The sequence below is a fragment of the Neomonachus schauinslandi genome, chromosome 6 (assembly GCF_002201575.2).
Source record: "Neomonachus schauinslandi chromosome 6, ASM220157v2, whole genome shotgun sequence".
In the NCBI taxonomy this organism is placed as follows: Eukaryota; Metazoa; Chordata; class Mammalia; order Carnivora; family Phocidae; genus Neomonachus; species Neomonachus schauinslandi.
In genome coordinates, this window is record NC_058408.1 from 37,796,084 (window position 1) to 37,818,053 (window position 21,970).

General features: G+C 39.4%; 1 protein-coding gene across 1 annotated transcript in view; it reads left to right on the top strand.

Annotated features, from left to right (window-relative positions):
* Positions 1–21,646, top strand: part of FLVCR1 (FLVCR heme transporter 1) — a 27,081-nt gene extending 5,435 nt beyond the window's left edge. Inside the window, exons 2-10 of the mRNA XM_021682551.1 lie at positions 511–655; positions 6,801–6,941; positions 12,370–12,437; positions 13,710–13,813; positions 17,270–17,380; positions 17,881–17,986; positions 18,199–18,310; positions 20,172–20,239; positions 20,397–21,646. Coding sequence (XP_021538226.1) covers positions 511–655; positions 6,801–6,941; positions 12,370–12,437; positions 13,710–13,813; positions 17,270–17,380; positions 17,881–17,986; positions 18,199–18,310; positions 20,172–20,239; positions 20,397–20,474 — 933 coding nt within the window. The 3' untranslated portion in view covers positions 20,475–21,646. The remainder of the gene's footprint in view (positions 1–510; positions 656–6,800; positions 6,942–12,369; positions 12,438–13,709; positions 13,814–17,269; positions 17,381–17,880; positions 17,987–18,198; positions 18,311–20,171; positions 20,240–20,396) is intronic.
* Positions 21,647–21,970: the final 324 nt, after the last annotated feature.

Here is a 21,970-nt window from a genome sequence, read left to right on the forward strand (position 1 = left end):
TTGTTGTGAGAGTTCTCTATATATTCTAGATGGTAGACCCTTCTTCGACCTAGGATTTGCAACTATTTTCTCCCGTTCTATATATCATCTTTTCTCAGCCTTACTCTGCATATTGTTATTCTTCTTTTTGATTGCAAGCATCTAAAAGGTAAGAAGGGTATCTTACATCTTTACAGCAGAATCATTCCAATAGTAGGAGCAACTACCATTTAACAGTACTGTAGTAAAAAACAAAAAAACAAACATTAGAACATGGTGGGTTTTTTTAAAAAATAGTTATTTATTTGGGTAAACTCTACATGGTGTGTGGGGCTCGAACTCACGACCCCGAGATCAAGAGTCCCTTGCTCCTCCAACTGAGCCAGCCCAGCATCCCAGAACATGGTGCTTTAGAATGTACACCTTACACCTTAAATACACTAGCTGTTCTTCTCTATATTAATTGCCAGTATGTCCTTTTTTTTTCCCTCTTACTAATAATAGCTATTAACAGGATTGTTTATTTTACAGCTTGGAACTGCAGTTGGCTTTTTGCTACCACCGGTTTTAGTGCCCAACACACAGAATAACACAGATCTTCTGGCTTGTAATATCAGTACCATGTTTTATGGAACATCAGCCATCGCCACATTTTTATGTCTTTTAACAGTAATTGGTAAGCAAATTACTTTCCCTATTGCTTAAATAGATAAATGCATGGCAAACATACAGAAATAAAAATAGCTGACCCTGAACATTTTCATGATAATATCTCCTTTTGCTATTTGCCTGTTTCATTCTTGCTGTTGCACCTGTTCAGATAATGAATGCTACACCCCTAGGGATGTGTTATGGGCAGCTATATCTATATTAGTATCGCAAAGGGTTTGAAGACTAACTCATTTAATTTCTCTCCCTACTAACTTTTCTACCTGGATAACTGTTGTTTCCAACATGCTACCTGCCTCCTGTTTGCATCTTCCTCTACGTGTTCTGCAGCTGATGCTAACATAGCCAGGAACAAATTCTTGTTATGCTTGGAAATGATGCAAAGAGGCTACCAACCTTTTTCTCTTTTTTAATGAGAAATCCTTCCAAGGATCCCCATTTTAACAATTAACTGGATCCGAACATGTTGACCAGTGAACGATCCTGGGCAGTGGCAAGCTGTTCAGCTGCTCAGCAGAGCTTGTTAGACCACTTCAGCAAAGCACTGTTCTCTCCACCCGTCCCTGAGTCCTCTCGTCTGGGCCTGTCTCTTGAAGCAGTCAGTCAAAATCAGCTGCAAGCAGCCACATCATCAGTTTGGAAGAAGATTTGGGAAGGTCTGCTTTTTAAAGTTTATTTTTAATGGGAAACAAGTTTGCTTGCAGGGCGAAGGACAGGTTTTTTTAAGTAATGTGGTTGCTAACATAACTGGAATATTGCCCTTTGGGCACTCAGGGTATTGTAACTTGATTTGAGGAAGAGAGCAACTTTAAAGTTGAAAGGCCATCTTTTAATCATTAATATTTACATTAAATTGCATGATAGCTGGAGCTTTAAAATGTGTAAGATTAATTTTTACCATGGCTATCATAGTAATGAAAAATTCAAATTTTGTGATCTCCAGATAGGAAATCCTTGGTTTTCAAAGGCATGTAGGTTGAAGACTGTTCTGATAGAGACTGCCTTCATAGATGAACTGCCCATACATTTAATTTCCCTTCAGATAATGAAAAAAATACTCTCTTGGTAGCATAGAAAGTATTCTGACATGCCAAATCTACTCGTGGTTGGTTTCTATGTTTCAATTAGGGGGTGACATTTTTGCTGTGTATAGACTATTGGAAAAGGACAAATTATCCCTGTACTATTTCCGCAGTTTAACAAAGTTTTAAAAGAAATCTACGGTTGACCCTTGAACAACATGGGTTTGAGCTGCATGTGTCCATTTATACATGGATTTTTTTTTATAGTACTGTAAAAGTATTTTCCTTATGACTTTATTAGTAAGATTTTCTTTTCTCTAGCTTACTTTATTTTGAGAAGACAGTGTGTAACACTGGTTTTTTGTTTTATTTTTTAAAGATTTTATTTATTTATTCATGAGAGACAGAGAGAGAGAGAGAGAAGCAGAGGGAGAAGCAGGCTCCCAAGGAGCAGGGAGCCCGATGCGGGACTCGATCCCAGGACCCTGGGACCATGACCTGAGCCGAAGGCAGATGCTTAACCGTCTGAGCCACCCAGGCACCCCTTCACTGTTTTGTATAACATACAAAATATGAGTCAATTGACTATGTTATCAGTAAGGCTTCTGGTCAACAGTAGGCTACTAGTTGTTAAGTTTTTGGGGAGTCAAAAGTTATACATGAATTTTCAGCTGTGTGGGGGATTGGTGCCCCTAACCCCGATGTTGTTCAAGGGTCAACTATATATATATATTTTTTTAATTTTTATTTATTTGACAGAGAGAGAGACAGCGAGAGAGGGAACACAAGCAGGGGGAGTGGGAGAGGGAGAAGCGGGCTTCCCGTGGAGCAGGGAGCCCGATGCGGGGCTCGATCCCCGGACTCTGGGATCATGACCTGAGCCGAAAGCAGACGCTTAATGACTGAGCCACCCAGGTGCCCCTCAACTGTGTATTTTTTAAAAAACAAACTCTTAAGTCTACTTCTCTGGTATCCATATTTGATTTGCTAAATGACATATAGTTTGTATATGTTTTGTATAAATGGATCCTCTATTAGCAATAGGGATTATTAAAATGTAAAATCCACCTTCCTATGATTGCTTGTGTATCTTCACATCAATTCTGGTTTTCCTTTTTTTATTGTCTTTCATGGCTTTATCTCTTTGGAAAAATATAAGATACTATACATGTGAAATCATATATATGACACATGTGTTTAAGCATATCTATATGAGATGCTACAAATATAAGATTTTATTTATTTATTTGACAGAGAGAGACACAGCAAGAGAGGAACACAAGCAGGGGGTGTGGAAGAGGGAGAAGCAGGCTTTCCGCGGAGCAGGGAGCCCGATGTGGGGCTCGATCCCAGGACCCTGGGATCATGACCTGAGCCGAAAGCAGATGCTTAATGACTGAGCCACCCAGGCGCCCCAACAAATACAAGATTTTTATTTGTGAAAGGAAGGGGACAAAAAGGCAGTAATAATAGGTTGACCTTTGACATAGCACCTGTGTTACTTGAGAAATTAAAAGAGACCTATTCATGTACATTATTACTTATTTATGCACTCCTAGCTTCTGAGGAGACCGTGGAGATGGAGCAGGGAAGAAAGGGCTCACTGTCAAGTTTTGCTTGGTGACCTGCAGTCTTAACCTTATGATACCAAGCATAGTATAAAAGCAAGATAATATACAGTTGTGACATGAATGTCTTGGGTTGAAAATCGTGACATTTAAACAAAAAAAATTTATCTCTTTTCCTTATGCTCAAATATTTGGTATTGAGGAAGATAGGGATTATTTTAAAGGTCCTTAATTACTAAGAGACAATCCTACTTCCCTCTGAATACTTCCCATAAATACTTTGGAAGCCCAACCAAATTTTATAAAGTAATTTGGCTTTGCTGTTGCTTTTCAGCAATGTGACATATACTAAATTGGTATTCAGCACTCTTTTTTTTTCTTCTTAAAGATTTTATTTATTTATTTATTAGAGAGCGAGCGAGAGAGAAATAGCATGAGAGAGGAGAGGGTCAGAGGGAGAAGCAGGCTCCCCGCTGAGCCGGGAGCCTGATGTGGGACTCGATCCCAGGACCCTGGGATCATGACCTGAGCTGAAGGCAGTCACTCAACCAACTGAGCCACCCAGGCGCCCGGTATTAGCACTCTTTCAAAAATACTATCTTGAGGCTTCATGCCAGGTAACCCTATTGCCCTCCCTCATGGAGCTTATTCATGAATGTAATCCATCTAGCATTATCTAGGAATTAACCCAAGCCTTCCACCAGATCTCACACTAATACCTCGTTCTTCATACCCCGCACGACTGTGGCCTCTAACATTTGGTGGTTTGGTAAGTACCAAACATGTTTAAAGTAGGCATACTACATACTGTGTCATCTAATCCTCACAGCCATACGAGGGCGGTACTATTCCCATTCCCATTTAATAGATGAGGAAATTAGGACATAGAATTGAAGTAGATGTAATCTATCCATGGTCACAGGGAATACTGAAGATGAAATTTGAGCCTAGGTACCCTAACTCCATATTTAAAATGTTATATATAAAAATACAGCATTTTAATTTTTAATTAGTCTTGTTTTTGTTCCAGTTCAAATTCCGCTTGTATAAGTGGTAATGCAGTTGTGTTTGAAAGCTGTCCTTGTGCAGGAGGGCAGTAAACTCTATCACGTAACTCAAATGTGCAAATTAAAATCCTTACCTTCCTGGGGCGCCTGGGTGGCTCAGTCGGTTAAGCGTCTGCCTTCGGCTCAGGTCATGGTCCCAGGGTCCTGGGATCGAGCCCGCATCGGGCTCCCTGCTCGGCGGGAAGCCTGCTTCTCCCTCTCCTCCCCACTTGTGCTCTCTCACTATCTCTGTCTCTCTCTCTCAAATAAATAAAATCTAAAAAAAAAAAAAAAAAATCCTTACCTTCCTGATTCACTAATGTGAGTGGATGAGAGAAACCAGAAGTAAAGGCAATCAAAATATTTAATGTTAAGGTACTTAAACACATGAGTATATAACATGTATGTATAATTCTACTTTTGATTCTTATATTCAGGATATTTATAGATAGACTGCTATTGCAAACATTTAACAGAAATATGTTTTACTTAGTCTATAAGAATTTCAAGCCCCTGAGATAAAGTCTCTGACTTTTAAAAGTAGGTATTCCTGGGGGCACCTGGGTGGCTCAGTCGGTTAAACATCTGACTTCAGCTCAAGTCATGATTTCAGAGTCCTGGGATCGAGCCCCATGTTGAGCTCTGCACTCAGAGGGAGTCTGCTTCTCCCTCTCTCTCTCCCCCTGCTTGTGCTCTCTCTCTCAAATAAATAGATGGATCTTTAAAAAAAAAAAACAAGTATTCCTGAAAATGACACTGTATTCTGTGTAGCATTCAATAATTACAAGATTATTTTGCATATATTATATCATATAATCCTCATGACAACTTGTTATTTCCATTTTATGTATGAGAAAGCTATAGTTGAGAGACAGGAATTGACTTCTTCTGAGTTATACAAAGATATGAGGCAGAGCCAGTATTCAAACCTCTACATATCTTGTAATAAGTTAATATGTGGAATGTCTGCTTGAATCATACAGGGACAAATAATGAAATCAAAAGATAATGTTATTATTTAATTCCAAAAGTAGAAGTAGTCTTAAACACATAGATTTCCTTCTTATTCATCATGGGAGAAAAGGTTTGAATGTGGTGCCCCAAAATCCTTTGGCTACTTTGGAGAATAACTGCTTGAATAGTTTATTATTATTATTATTATTATTATTATTATTATTTATGTAAGCTCTCTGCCCAGTGTGGGACCCCGAGATCAAGAGTCGCATGCTCTACTGACTCAGCCAGCCAGGGGCCCCAGTAGTTAGTTATTTTATTGGCATACATTTTTGGTGGGGAGAAGAAAGAAGAAGGCTATTGTTTTCCAGTTTCAAAGGAGAAAGAAAAAGCCATATTCCATCCTTTTAAAGGAAGCAACGCAGAGTAAACAGGGTCATAGACCAGTGGCTTTCTGTTCCTCTGTTTCCTTTTCTTCGTATAGACTGACACCCAACTTTAGTGTATTGTGTAGCTGATAGATACGGGTCTGATTTTGTCCAACAGGGCAGATGACTACCTGAAACGAAAAGATGACACATGTCTTCAGAAAATAAATTCAGTGGAGTTGAAGACTAATAGGCATTGTTTTCTCTTTGCATTTGAGTTCAAATCTGAGCCACTTATACTTACTTTACCAGAGTAAATAAGAACCTAGTAAGAGACTGAAGACTCAATCCCCATGATTACCTTATAAGCACGGTTTTTACTTTCTGAAACTTTGTTTTACAACCGCGTGAGTTGTGTATTGCCACTATTAACAAAAAGAGATATCTCCTATCTTAACTAGGACCCAAAGAGACTTTCAGGAAAGGAAACAGGCATCCTCAACAGTGCAAGGAGCAGATAGGGTGAACGAAGGGAAGGGATTGCAACAACTTAAACATTTTGTGTCTACCAGTCCTCCGATATAAGAACATTCAAAAGTAAATATTCATGAGTATGTCTCCTCTTGAATTAGTTGTGACACCTGTAAAAATAGAAGTCTGTTTTAGTTTGATAAGTTTTCAGTATATCCTAATTAATCGATGTTTTGGTGAGCTCTGCTCCCGTGAATCTTACCTGGACCTTTTCAATTCTAGAAATCATATCTAATTAGATCAGATGATAAATTTTGTAGCAAATAGTAGAAGAAAACAGTTACTAACTCAGGACAGTCCTCTAAAAGGTAACATAGCCCGGTTTGCTCATCTCTGATGTCACCTGTAATTACAAGTTGAACTAAGTTTAGAAATGGAATTGTTGAATACTTACTAGAATAAAAATTAATCTTGCTTAACTAAGAATGGACTAATCAGTGGGCAAGGTTGTGACATATTATTGAGATGGTTTTGCAGTTATGTGAATTGACCAAATCTCTGAGTTGTAGTCCGCTTCAGAGGACTGAGAGGATATTCTTCAGAAATTCATGAAAATGAAAGACTCACTATAAGACCTTCACTACCTCTTTAAGCTTAAACTGATTTAGTCTGCTCACTAAGGAAGATCCATGTATTTAATTACCTTTCCATGTGTGTTTCCAGCATTCAAAGAAAAACCTCAGTATCCACCGAGTCAGGCTCAAGCAGTTCTTCAAAAAAGTTCCCCTGCTGAATACTCCTATAAGAAATCAATAAGGAACCTATTTAGAAACATTCCTTTTGTCCTTCTCTTGATCACTTATGGTAAGTGGTTTTCTTTTACTTTGATTTCTGTATAAAACTCGGAGCATTGTAGATTCTTTTCATTTAATCTAGTGGATTGAGCTTTAAGTAATGAGATAGGTTTGTTAACTCTAAAAATAAGGATGGCATAGTCATAAACTTAAATTTTGAACTAAAAGCAAAATTTCTTAATCCAATTTCTTAATAATTTCTTAATCTAATTTGTTATGTTTTTTAAATAAAGTATAATAGACAAGCACTGCCTTCTTTTTTGTTTACACCGTGTTATTTTAAGTCCTTCATAAACTGCTGTAAGCATATGGGAAATGTCATCAACAATTCCTTTCTCTGCTCCAGTGCAAATTGGCATCTGTTTTGACCACCCAGTCAAAACTAGACATTAATGCGATCACCTTAACCAGTTCTAACTTGAAAAACAATTCTTATCCTTCTAGGTATTTCATGATAGCTGACAGATACTCACTCTGATGCTGTAGGTTTGACTGCAGGCACCAACCCGTTTGGTTCCATTCAGAGTTTGCTGACAGTTTATTCTTTTTTTTTTTTTTTATATCAACACCATTTATAATAACTGCCAACACCCCCTATTTCTGTCTTACTTGTCTTCAGAAGTCACTCACTGCTGTTCTTTCTCTTCTTGACATCTTTTTGGGAGCACACACCCTAGTACATAACTGTTTTATGGGTTATAACAAATTATGCCCTGACCTAAATGCTCACTCACCCCTTTACCATGGTTACTTGATCTTTTTTTTTTTCTTTTTCAGGGAAAATAATTGAACACAAAAATAAAACATTTAATGTAGTGAATTCCTAGGTACCTATCATCACCCAGCTGCAATGGTCAACATTTCACTATTCTTGCTTTATCTCTTTCTTCTACTTTTTTCCTGGAATTTTTTTTTCCCTGGAATATTTTTAAGCAAATCCCAGATGTTATATCCTATCATCATTAAATACTTCACCATGCCATAATTCCTTTTCTTAATTTTGCTGGTTCCCTCCACTGGTTAGCTTAAACCTAAAACACATAACTAGGAAGTAGAGAAAATACAGTGGGCGGTTATTATCTGTAAGAGCAAATTCATTTCCGTAGCCTGTCGTTTAAGGAAGAAAGACTCCTACCTTCTTTATCTCTCCCTGACTCCCAAGATAAGACTTTCTTTGAGCCAATTTATAACTAGCCCCTTGTCACAGACAAACGTTCACACACACAAACATGCCTCCACGGGCATATATGCTGTGAATTCTAGTCTCTGTAATTTTGTGCCATTATTCCTTTTACCTGAAATGTACTCCTTTTTCCCCTTAAGCAGCCCTACAAGAGCTGGCTTAACATTTGCCTCACTTAGTCTCTAAAATAAATAAATGAATCTTCAAAAAAAAAAAAAAATTCAGAAAGAAGGCATTGGGAAACACTGTGGAGAGTTCCCCAGGAGAGTTGGAAAACTTTCTTGACCTCATATTCTTTACTGAAGGGGTGCCTAGTTGGGGATCATGGTTTTGAATGAGTGAGTCACATCACACCTTTTGACAGTGCACCTGTCTCCCTGCATGACTAGTATTATATATATAAAGTTGGAGGGGCGCCTGGGTGGCTCAGTCGTTAAACGTCTGCCTTCGGCTCAGGTCATGATCCCAGGGTCCTGGGATCGAGCCCCACATCGGGCTCCCTGCTTGGCGGGAAGCCTGCTTCTCCCTCTCCCACTCCCCCTGCTTGTGTTCCCTCTCTTGCTGCCTCTCTCTGACAAATAAATAAATAAAATCTTTAAAAAAAAATTTAAAATATAAAGTTGGAGCAGACTTGCACATGGGATAGTCTAGATAGGGACTATACTCCTAGGACAGGTTTTCAGGATTATATACAGTGTCCAAAACTTAGGAACCAAATAGTCAAAGGTAACATTTTCTTGAGGTAAGGCTATTTGGAGAAAACGCGATCCTTCACAATGCCACTCTTGCTATTTGCTGTCTGAAACTCAGACAAATAGTCTAGGCTCAGATAACAGTATTTCTTGCTCTTATGATCCTTTATCCTCACTCTTGCTATCTTTACTCCAGTCTGGAATAGATGCAAGATCAGCATAGGGTAGAGTGCAGTGGAGTACCCTTAGACCTGTTTTCCTTGGCCTCCTCAGGCTAACCACGCTGGGTCCCTACATATATCTGAACTCAGTGGGAAGTGAGCAACCAAGGCCAGTTACTCAGGGTTTTTTGATACGATCTTTAGACAGCTGTATGTCTCATCCTGCAATCTTCCATTTAGACAGGGTTTGTAAGGGAACTTGACTACTTGTAAAATTCCTGCAAAAGAAGTAAGGGCCAAGAACAACAAAGATAATGTCAATGAAGAACAAAGTGAGGGACACATTCTCGGATACCAGAATTTATAAAACAATGATAATTAAGATGCCACATATAATCAAGGGATAGACTATTAGATTACTGGAACAGAGTAGCAATCCCAGTGACCTACTTTTCTGTATCCATTTGCAGGCTAGTTCGTATGATAGCAATGAAATTCTGCTAATAAAGAATCTCAGCGCCCTAACACGTCAAAAATTTACTTACTGCCAGTCAGTCCTGCATGTTCAATGTGAATTGGCAGCAAGGTGCTGCTCACCAGAGTTAACTCAGGGACCCAGAATGACATCTTTGCACATGCTATTATGATTACTAGGGCAGCAAGTGGGAAATGTCGCTTTTGCTCACATCTAAAGTCAAATGGCCATGTAAGTGTCTGGAAAGAGAAAAACTAGAATACAACGATCCTCATAGTCCTAGTTCACTTTCTCTGGTTTCAGTTACCCATGGTCAACCACAGTCAGGAAGCAGATGCTCCTCCTTCTGACCTATTACAGTGGGTCAACAGTAGCCTGACCCTACATCACACAGCTTGTGTCATTCACCCCACCTCATCTCATCACATAGGCACTTTGTCATCTCAAATCATCACAAGAAGAAGAAAAATCACAGTACAAAAAGATTTTGAGAGTGACCACATTCACATAACCTTTATTACTGCATATTGCTGTGATTTTTCTATTTTATTATTAAGTATTGTTGTTAATCTCTTACTGTGCCTAATTTATAAATTAACCTTTACCATATGTATGTGTGTATATATATATATATATATATATATATATACAGGAAAAAACATGGTATATGTAGGGTTTGGTACTATCTGCAGTTTCAGGCATCCTCTGGGGGACTTGGAACAAATCCCATGCAGATAAGAGAGGACTACTGTATTTGCAAACAGCTCTAATGACTAGAACGTGTATATATGAAAACTAGATGTTTTGTATAAGAGAAACTATATAGTAAATTGTCCTGGGATAATTGATTATCCATATGGGAAAAATAAAATTAGCTCTCTATATCAAAAAAATGAATTGCAATGGAGTAAAGACCAAAGGGTGAAAATTAGAACTTTCAAGTTTTAGAAGTACATATAGGAAGCTGGCTTTAGTATTCTTAAAAGAATTTCTTGGGGGTGCCTGGGTGGCTTAGTCAGTTGAGCAGCCTTGGCTCAGGTCGTGATCCCGACGTCCTGGGATCGAGTCCCGCATTGGGCTCCCTGCTCAGCAGGGAGCCTGCTTCTTCTGCCTGCCGGTCCCCCTGCTTGTGCACTCTCTCTCTCTGACAATTGGGTAAAGTCTTAAAAAAAAAAAAAAAAGAATTTCTTGGGACGCCTGGGTGGCTCAGTCAGTTAAGCATCTGCCTTAGGCTCAGGTCATGATCCCCCAGTCCTGGGATCAAGCCCCATGTTGGGCTCCCTACTCAGCATGGGAGTCAGCTTCTCCCCCTGCTTGTGCTTTCTCTCTCTCTCTCTCTCAAATAAAGAAATAAAATCTGGGTTGTTTTTTTTTTAAAGATTTTATTTATTTATTTGACAGAGCGAGAGAGCATGAGCAGAGGGAGCGGCAGTGGGAGAGGGAGAAGCAGGCTCCCCGCTGAGCAGGGAGCCCAATGCAGGGCTCGATCCCAGGACCCTGGGATCATGACCTGAGCTGAGGGCAGATGCTTAACCGACTGAGCCACCCAAGCGTCCCATGAACTAAAATTTAAAGTATTAACTCTGATAAATCTCATAACTGTAATATTGGGTGATAAGAGCAAGCTACAGATAGATACAAATAATATATTATTTATATATAGTTCAATTACATGCAGAATAATTCTAATTGTTATTTATGGATGCACATATAATTAATATCTAAAATTATAAGCACTGGGGGTACCTGGATGGCTCAGTCAGATGTCTGACTCTTGGTTTTGGCTCAGGTCATGATCTCAGGTTCCTAAAATCCAGCCCCCTGTCGGGCTCCCCACTCAGGGGGGAGTCTGCTTCCCCTCTCTCTCCCTCCCACTGGTGGTCCCAGTGGCCCCTCGCCCACTTATGCCCTCTCTCTCTAAGATAAATAAATAAATCTTAAAATAAAATAAAGTAAATAAGATAAAATGATAAGCACTAACATGAGGTTTGGGGTTACCTCAGAAAGAATAGGAGAGAAGAACAGGATTAGAGATCTAAAAAATGAATCTGAAGCAAAGATGGCAAAATGTGAATGTTTGACAAAGCTAGGTGATGAGTAAGGGTATTTGTTAAATTATTCTCTGCGCTTTATTCTGTGCTTGAAGTATTTAATAATAGAGAGAAATAACAAACTTGCCTCGCTGTGTTAAGAGGCTTACCTGAAGTCCTACAAATGTGGGCGCCTGGGTGGCTCAGTTGGTTAAGCGACTGCCTTCGGCTTAGGTCTTGATCCCGGAGTCCCGGGATCGAGTCCCACATCGGGCTCCTTGCTGAGCGGGGAGTCTGCTTCTCCCTCTGACCCTCTCCCTTCTCATGCTCTCTCTCTCTCTCTCAAATAAATAAATAAAATCTTTTAAAAAAATAAAATAAAGTCTTGCAAATGTGCCAGGAATCAGCAGGATTCAAACCTAGTCATATGCTTTCTGATAACCAACTGTTTTTTATTTTTCCTTTTTAAATATTCTGTAATTAATACTATCTTACTAATTGCCTTGAAGTCTTTGATGCAGGGGTGAGATCTCTGAGGCAGAGTTTCTGTCTCCTGTTTGAACATTCACTAGCTCGAGTACATTGTAGGAGCTCAGCCATCTGTTCAGTGCTTCATTGCTGTATAGTGTTCTGCGTGGAGACAGAAGTTATGGTTGGCATAGCTGAGTCTAAATAATAATAAATGGTGTAATGACAGAATTTTACTATTGTAAGCGCTAGTAAGTTGAGGTGTTAAATTGATCATTCCAAAGTCTGAGATGGAATGGCAAGGGTTTTTAGTTTTCTCTGGCAGCTGTCTGAGAAATACGTTATATGTTCACCATTGTCACAGAGTACTCCATATCACGTTATGAACTAGTAAATGGTACGTTTATAATTTTCTGTTTATTATTGTAGGTATCATAACTGGAGCATTTTACTCAGTCTCAACATTATTAAATCAAATGATACTGACATATTATAAGGTAAGTTTCTGTCTATACTGTGTCGCATGCTCGGCCAAGAATGTTTCTTAAACAGTGTAAATCCTGATAGCATGATCATAAGATTAAAGATTTATTGGGCGCCTGGCTGTCTCAGTTGGTGGAGCGTGCAACTCTTGATCTCAGGATTGTAGGTTCAGGTTCCATATGGGATGTAGAAATTATTTAAAAGTAAAATCTTAAAAAAAAAAGATTTATGACCTTGTTGCTTTAAAAGATTTTCATTGGGTGCCTGGGTGGCTCAGATGGTTAAACGTCTGCCTTTGGCTCAGGTCATGATCTCAGGGTCCTGGGATCGAGTCCCACATCGGGCTCCCTGCTCCGCGGGAAGCCTGCTTCTCCCTCTGCCTTTCTGTCTCGCTCTGTCTCTCACGAATAAATAAATAAAATCTTTAAAAAAAATAAATAAATAAAAGATTTTCATTTGTTTTCATTGAGAATACATTTAATCCAGTTTATTTTTTTTTATTTTATTTTATTTTTTTTATTTTTTATTTTTTATTTTTTTTTTAAAGATTTTATTTATTTATTTGTGAAAGAGAATGAGCGACAGAGAGCACGAGAGGGAGGAGGGTCAGAGGGAGAAGCAGACTCCCCGCTGAGCAGGGAGCCCGATGCGGGATTCGATCCCGGGACTCCAGGATCATGACCTGAGCCGAAGGCAGTCGCTTAACCAACTGAGCCACCCAGGCGCCCCTTTAATCCAGTTTATAAAACACACAAAATGGAAAGCAGAAGGTATTATTGCTGTGACAATGCCTGTCTTTCTTCAGTACTTTTTAAAAGAAATGACTGGTTATATGGGAAAAAAAACAAACAATTTTAAAGGAAATCAACCCAAATATAAAGAAGTAGATATCAAGCTGTTACCTGTCTTAGCTTTTGAAAGGAGAGAACAGTTGTAATATGTAAAAACTATCAGATTAATCTCCTCAGACTTCTGCGAATTACCTGAGAATTCTAACAAAAATCATTGTACTTTCTAACCATGGAGGATCAAGAAAAATTTCTTTTATTTATCCCACATTTCAGGTTTTCTTTTTTTTTCTGGTTGGAAAATAGAGTGTCCTTGATATGGAAAATAGAGTGTCCTGCCCCCCACCCCCTTCACCCTAACAGATGTACTAAATTTCCTACTGTATTGTATGCTTAATTTATCCGATTATTTCCATTGACTGTGAAAGGTATGGGAATGTGAAAGATCTATTTGAGTTAGAAGTATCTGATTAACTTCTTTTGAAAAATTTTTTTAAGGGAGAAGAAATCAATGCTGGAAGGATTGGGCTAACATTGGTAGTAGCTGGAATGGTAGGCTCTATTCTTTGTGGCTTGTGGCTAGATCATACCAAAACATACAAGTAAGTGGTAGTAGATAAACGTATGGTGTACAACCCAGGGTATTCTGGGTTTAATGGAAACTTTGCTTTTTAATTTGAGAAATTTAAAGAGTGTTATTATTACTAAAAGACTTGGATTCTAGACATTTGTAGATTCCCTTCACTTCTGAATGAAGTCTATATATTGTCTTATTTTATCGGACATCCTTATTTCGACTTTGAGAATTTGGATACCTTACGAAGCTTCTTCCCCTCTAATAATAACCATGCACACATCTATCTTTAGAAGGGCTCATTGCTATTCTCCAAAAGCCCTTTCTGAGAAATATTTGACTTCTGACAGAGACTTTATCCTGTTCTTTTCTCATGTTGTAAGCTTAAAAACAAACAAAAAATTTTGTCTCTCCTACCAAAAAATTGTTATCGAGCATAAGGCATTTTTGGTAAGAAGTTTTAGTGTAGGAGTGCCTGGCTGGCTCTGTTGGAGCATGCGACTCCTGATCTCAGGGTCATGAGCTTGAGCCCCATGTCGGATGTAGAGTTTACTTAAAAAAATAATAAAATAAATAAATAAATCAAACCTTGAAGAAAAAGTCTTTAAAAGCCTTTGCCTAAAGTGCTCCACACTGTAGCACCACTTAACTATAATATAATACATAATATGAAAATACTGTATTAATCATACATTTATATAATCAAAATGCTAATACAAAAGAAGAACTTAGGAATACCAACTGGGAAACTGAAAAGGGGCTTCAGGGGCAGCATCTTTTGCACTGAGCCTTAAAAGAATAGCTATTTGTATATATATTTATGATGTATGATTTCATTTATCTAAAGCACATTTGTTAGAAGTCAAGATAGTGGTTACTCTTGGAGGCAGGGAAGCAGTGACTGGGGGGACCTTCTGGGGGTTGGTAGTGCTTTTTTCTTTGGTTTTGTTTTTTGTTATTTTTTTTTTAATTTGAAGTATAGTTGACATACAATATTATATTAGTTGCAGGTGTGCAGCATAGTGATTCAAGAACTCTATAGTTACTCTGTGCTCATCAAGATAAGTGTGCTCTTTATCTCGGTCACCTGTTTCACCCATCCCCCCACCCACCTCCCCCTGGTAACCATCAGTTTGTTCTCTATAGTGAAGAGTCTGTTTCTTGGTATTCTCTCTCTTTTTTTCCTTTGTTTGTTTGTTTTGTTTCTTAAAGTCCACATATGAGTGAAATCATGGTATTTGTCTTTCTCTGACTGACTTATTTCATATAGCTAGATCTCTTCTCTAGATCCATCCCTAGTGTTGCAAATGGCAAGATTTCATTTTTATGGCTGAATAATATTCCATTATATATTTATACACCACATCTTCTTTATCCATTCATTATCGGTGGACACCTGGGCTGCTTCCATAGTTTGGCTATCATAAATAATGCTGCAAGAAACATAGGGGAATGATTATTTTCATTACTCAGTGCCCCCCACAGTAAGTGTAGCTGCCATCTGTCACCATACAAAGGGATTATAATATTATTGACTATATTCCCTATGCTGTGCTTTTCATCCCCATGACTTATTTATTTTATAACTGGAGGTTTGTATCGCTTCCGGTCTTGAAGGAGTGGCCTTATGTAGGAACGTCCCCCGTGTAGACTCTGTGCCTGGCTACTTAGGCTCATCAGCCAGAGCTGGATTTGGTCCAGGCCAGAAGTCGTGGGGTGCTCCATGCTGGAGGCCCCCTGGTGGGAGGGCTGGACTGGAGCACATTTGGGCCAGGTGGTCCCAGGGGCTTCATGCCAGGTCCACATTGGCAGAATAGCTGCACCTGGAGCAGGCGTGAGCCGGGGGGCCCTGGGGCATTCGTAGGCACTCTGTGCCCTGGCTGCCGTGCAGGGTGGCTGGAGCTAGAGTGAGTGCTGGTGGGGGTGCTCTGCACCTTGACCTGGAGCAGATGCAGTCTGGCAGGGCTCCCCTTGCAGGACAGATGGAGCTAGTATGGGCTAGTGGACTCTGTTCCCGTCTCTCAAGGGGGAAGAGCAATGTAAACAGTGGCTGTTACCGGGATCTCCAACTCCAAAGTGAGTCCCAGCAATTTCCCCACTGTTCGGCAGACACTCTAGGGCTAGTAAATGGATTTCCTTCACTCATAGTCTAGTTGCCCCTTAAACCACTGTTGTTTTGTTTTTGTTTTTAGCTGTGCCCCCAGGGCAGGTGAATCTGCACGGCACAGCCCAGTGATATCTCTCCCGACTGCAGGTCACTGGGTCTATGGTGGGGTTCCTACTGTCACCCTGTCTCTGTCTCTCCTGCTGTTCTCTGTGTGGTCCCTCTACCCTTTATTATGCAGAAACTGTTCAGTCAGTCTTCAGTTCTTCTTCAGGAGGAATTGCTTTCTGTGTAGATTCTATGTGTCTGTGGGAGGACATGCATTCAAGGTCTTCCTAGGCTGCCATCTTGGGCCTGTAAGCCAAGAATAGCTACATTTTTTAACAGGCAGAATCTTCCTATCTCCTTGGGAGAAATGAATGAATGGAACTATGAATAAGTGAATGGAATGAAATAAAATGAATGAATGAATGAAATATGGAACTGTCACCTATGTATCCTGTGTACCTGTCAGGGCACAAGATATGTTTGATATCATTATGTTAGCCCTTCCAAAGACCTCTCATGTTGAAATTCTCCAAGATAGCTCTCCTATAATTTAATACAACACTTGCTGTGGTTTCATTATTGTGAAATGGTAGCTTACAGCGAAACCCATTCAATCTGTAGATAAAGGGAACATATGTAAAGCATTAAAGTTATTACTAGCCTTTGATCCACTTTAGAATTAGAAAACTTGATAGGCATAGGAATGCCTTCTTTGTTGTCCTGATTTTATTCTCAGAGTAATTGCCATTCATTCACCAAACCTGTGTTGTGGCCATAGTTCAGCTAGGGATTGTGACAAGCAATATAGGGTCCCTGTCCTTGAGACATTTGTGGTCTAAGTGGGGAAAATAAAGCATTCATATATGAGAAATAATAATATAACAGACTAAAATAGATGTCATACGCCCAAGAGATGTCTGTCATGTGACAGTTATTTAGATTCTGAGATGATAAGGGAATTTGGAGGAAGAGACAATGTTGTAAGCTGCAGTGGTTAGGAAAGGCATTTTGGAAGAGGTAGAACTTGAACTCAGTCTTGAGATACAGTGAGGGAACTATCCCACTTGGTGGAACAGAAACGATTTGATCCATATGAATATTCCTTCCTGTCTGAACATTGGATAGGGTGTGAGTTTTGTCAGTTGCTGCTGTTGAAGCTTAAATGTAAGCTTTAAAGTCCATGCTTTGGTGGAAACATTTTCCATACAAGAGAAACCCAATCTTGAAAACCAAGGCATTTATTACCATATGGACAGACCAATGGTTAGCGACGTGATTTTTATATACCTAGGAAAATCAGGCAAAATACTAACAATTTTGTTTTTGTTTTAGACAGACTACTCTGATAGTTTACATTTTGTCTTTTTTGGGAATGGTTGTATTTACTGTCACGTTGGACCTTGGACACATTGCCGTCGTGTTCGTTACTGGAGGGGTACTCGGGTAAGCATTGGGTTGTAGGAGGCATGGATAGTACGCTGTTACAATTCTGAAGTATTACTACTGTGGTTGTACATTTTTAGTTCATTCAAATGTCCTGTAATATTTTAAACTTTAAAGAATCTATCCTGTGCACGTAAATGCGTAATTCTTTAGAAATTAAAAAGAAGTAGTTTAAAATTGTTTTTTTTTTTTGGTATATGTGATAAGTGAAAAATGGATAAGCCTTCCTTAGTCCAGGTAACTTTATTTAGCTAGAAAAACAACTGACTTCGCAAATTAGAGGTAAATTTTTCTCAGAAAAAGAAAACCTTAGAAACTGCTTTACTTCTCAGTTCTTCTGTCCTTGGGCTGATTGGTGAATAATAATAGGGCCTTACGTTAAGTTCAGAATATTCCATTATCTGATCACTAGAATAGTCCTGAGAAGTAGAATGATTGCCTCAGTATGTGATATTGTCCCTCAGTTCATTGTATCTATAATTCTGGATTTATTTTCCTAGTTTCTTCATGACCGGTTACCTCCCATTGGGTTTTGAATTTGCTGTTGAAATCACTTACCCAGAATCTGAAGGTACTTCCTCTGGTCTTCTTAATGCCTCAGCACAGGTAAACCTCTGATGTCTCTCAAATCTGAGATGACTAGTTTGCTGACTGTTCTAGCGGGTAACAAGTTTAAAAATCGTTCTTGTTTGACAAATTCTACCTTGCAATGTTTCTAGAAGCTAAATCATATGAATGAAATAGTTAGGAAAAGTTCTGGGGAAAACATTGCACTGATTTCAAAGAAGCAAATTTAACAATTACTTCTCTTGTTTTAGATATTTGGAATTTTGTTCACATTGGCTCAAGGAAAGCTCACGTCAGCCTATGGTCCTAGGGCAGGGAATGTTTTCCTCTGTATTTGGATGTTTCTAGGCATCATTTTAACAGGTAAGTTAGGGCATTTTCCTGGCAAAATTACTTATGTCATATTGTCTTTATATTTAATTTTCATGTCTGGTGATTCTCAATGGCTTGGCAGAATTCAAGGGGAAAAAAGAGATAAAAAGCAGGATATTACTTGTCTTTTTCCAAGGATATGAATCTATTCATTCATTTTTCAGATTTTAACTTCAATACTGCTGTCACTATGCAGAGAAAACAAAACCATTGTATTAAGAGTCGGTAAAGACTCTGGAGTGGACAGACCTGCTTCTCACTGGCTGTGTGACTTTAGCCAAGTTACTTCACCTCTCAAATCCTCCTTTTTTCACTCATATAACAAGGTATCAAAAAGTCTGCCCTACAGGGCTGCTACATGGATTAACTGAGGTGGTTCATGAAAAGCTCCCAGCATGTGTCTGGCACCTAGAACGTGCCTAATCACGTCAGCAATTATGATAGTGTGTGGTCATGGAAATAGCACATGGAATGATTAGCCAGTTCTTACCCTTGTTAGGGATAATCAGAATAGACACGGGCAGGAACGAGAGTAGAACCCAACCTGCCCGACCGCCAGAGAAAGAGCACAGAAAAGGGCTTTTATTTGTGTTTGTCTGGGCGCATGAATGTAAAAATGGATTTAGAAGCAAAGCTTAATGTCCAGCAGTGTTTCTGCACCCACGTTGCTTCTCCTGTTAGCTCCCTTGGCTGATTTCTTTCTGCATTCCTTTTCCCTATTCAGATGGCAGTGTAAACTCTTTTTATACAATGTACCTACCAACCAAGCCACATATCCTGCCTCCTCCCCTTGTACTTGATGCTCCAGTGATCCCAGATACCTCCGGTGCCACATTCTTGGCTCTTCTACTCCTGTCTCACATTCTTTGCATATACCATTTCCCGCCTGCCCAGAATGCCTTCCTCTCTCTTCTTATCGCTTGACAAGTTCCTACTCATTTTCCAAGTTTCGATTCAAATGTGTCTCCTCTGGCAAACCTTCCGTGATTGTGTCTGGACTGACAGAGGCATTTTTCCCCCCAGGCTCCCACCACACCTTCTACATAACCTACGGGGTTGGGGCGCCTGGGTGGCTCAGTCGGTTAAGCGACTGCCTTCGGCTCAGGTCATGATCCTGGAGTCCCGGGATCGAGTCCCGCGTCGGGCTCCCTGCTCGGCAGGGAGTCTGCTTCTCCCTCTCCCGCTCCCCCCTCTTGTGCTCTTTCTCTCTCTCACTCTCCCTCTGAAATACATAAATAAAATCTTTAAAAAAAAAAAAATTAAAAAAAATAAAAATAAAAATAACCTACGGGGTTGCAATGACCCTGCAGTATTATAATCGTTTGCATGTCAATATTTCCTTAGATTGGAGGGTGCTCTAGGGAAAGAACTGTGCTTCTCATCTTTGTATCTTTGGTTCCTAGCATCCTGTATTTGTTCACTAATGAATGAATTGCTAATTAAGTTAGTGGCTTAGAGAAGCACTAGTATTTTTTTCTTTTTCTTTTTTTTTTAAGATTTTATTTATTTATTTATTTATTATATTTTGTTTATCTCTGTCAGAGAGAGAGCACAAGCAGGGGGAGTGGCAGGCAGAACAGGCAGAGGGAGAAGCAGACTCCCTGATGAGCAAGGAGCCCAATGTGGGACTCAGTCCCAGGACCCCGGGATCCTGACCTGAGCTGAAGGCAGATGCTTAACCGACTGAGCCACTCAGGTGTCCCTAGCATTTTTTCATGCTATGAGGATGCTATTGAATATGATGGTACTACAGTGTGCTAAATGTGACAACATCAAAAAAGACTGTACTGCTTAGAGAAAAATACATTCATATATACTCTTTGGTAACTCCACTGATGTTTCTCTGTTTCAGCATTAATCAAATCTGATCTCAAAAGACACAATATAAACATAGGAATTGTGAACGGTGATATTAAAGCTGTAAGTAATGAGCATCTTTATGATTATACTATTGAGAAATGTGTGAAATTAATCTGTCTAGTCAGCTATTGTGTATTCCCGAGCCAACTGTTGATCTGTCATAATGGCATATGCCAGATGCTGTAAGGTTTTTTTTATCTCCTGATTCTTTTTGTAGGTACCAGTTGAAGATAGTCCCACAGATCAAGAATCCAAAACTATGATGATGTCCAAGCAGTCAGAATCGGCAATTTGAGGTGAAAGAAGAAGTTAACATCATGTGATAGTTGAGCAGTAAGGCTTGGTTTATACATGACAGGAGATGGATACTTAATTGAAAATTATTATGTGACCTCTGACTATAGTTACTGTCTTGCTTCATTGTTAACGTAAGCAAGATTTTGCTTAAGAGACTTCGGCTCACATCCTATCAACACTACCATTTATCTACTGAGCATCCCATTGTTAATCCCCTACTGCTGATCAGAAAGTAAGCTTCTTGACGTGTATTTTCCAGAAGTGTTTTCTTTTCTATGGAAAATAGACGGTCAGAGGCTTTCTAAAATAATAATGTGGAGGTCTAATCCCCTTAAGTTACAGAGGAGTATATACCATTTAGAACCAAGCGTGCAATATATCCCTAATTGGCTCCCTTTCCATTATTCTGACCAACTGTCCAGTCGGCCTCAGTGGGAGTACCAACATGGCACTTCTAAGCCCTCAAAGGACAGCACTGGGATGAGACTTCCACGGAACCTCTAAGATTTTTCTGGCTTCTTCTATTCTTGTTAAACAGTGCTTTGTAACATGTACTCTCGATGACCATCAAAACTATTCTGTGTACACGTTGAACCCACGACTTTGGTCTTAGACTCGTGTTCTAATTAAGCTAAGGAGCCCAGACACAGGCTCATTACCTTGAGTTCTCTGCACTGCCTTCCTACCATGGCCTAAATGCTAAAACTGTTTTTTTTCACTCCAACTTGGAATAGAATGATTTTGTACCCACTGCCTTGTTTACTCTCTTTTTTTCAATGCAAGCATGCCTTGGCGATATTGCGGGGTCAGCTCCAGACCATTCAGAATAAAGCAAGTATCACCATAAAGTGATTCGAATGAATTCTTTGGTTTCCCAGTCCACATAAAAGTCATGTTTACACTATTCTGTAGTCTGTTAAGTGTGCAGTAGACTGAAAGAACAATGTACACACCTTAAAGGAAAAAAGACCTCTTGCTAAAAAGTGCTAACCATCATCTGAGCTCTCAGCAAGTCATAACTGCTGATCACAGATTACCTACTAAATAGAATAATAATGACAAAGTTTGAAATACTGCAAGAATTACCAAAATGTGACACAGAGACACAAGCAAGCAGATACTTTTGGAAAAATGTCACCAATGGACTTGCTTGATGCAGGGTTGCCACAAAACCTCCAATTTGTTTTTTTAAAAAAAAAAAAGAACACAGTATCTGTGAACAGCAGTAAATGAAATCACAGTAAAACAAGATATGCCTGTGTATAACTTTCTAGGAAGAAAATGCCATCCTACGTGTCTGTTGGCTTTTTCGTGATTTCTTGCATCACGCCTAATACTTTGGCTTGAAGGCTGTGGAGATAAATCTGTGGTACCGAAGCCCACAGGTCTCATTTAGTGGAGACCTCTGGAAATGCTGTCTTCATTCTGCACTATCATGCGTATGATCATTCTCCTTCGAGGAATACTGTGCCCGGGTACGTGCTCCCTCGGCGT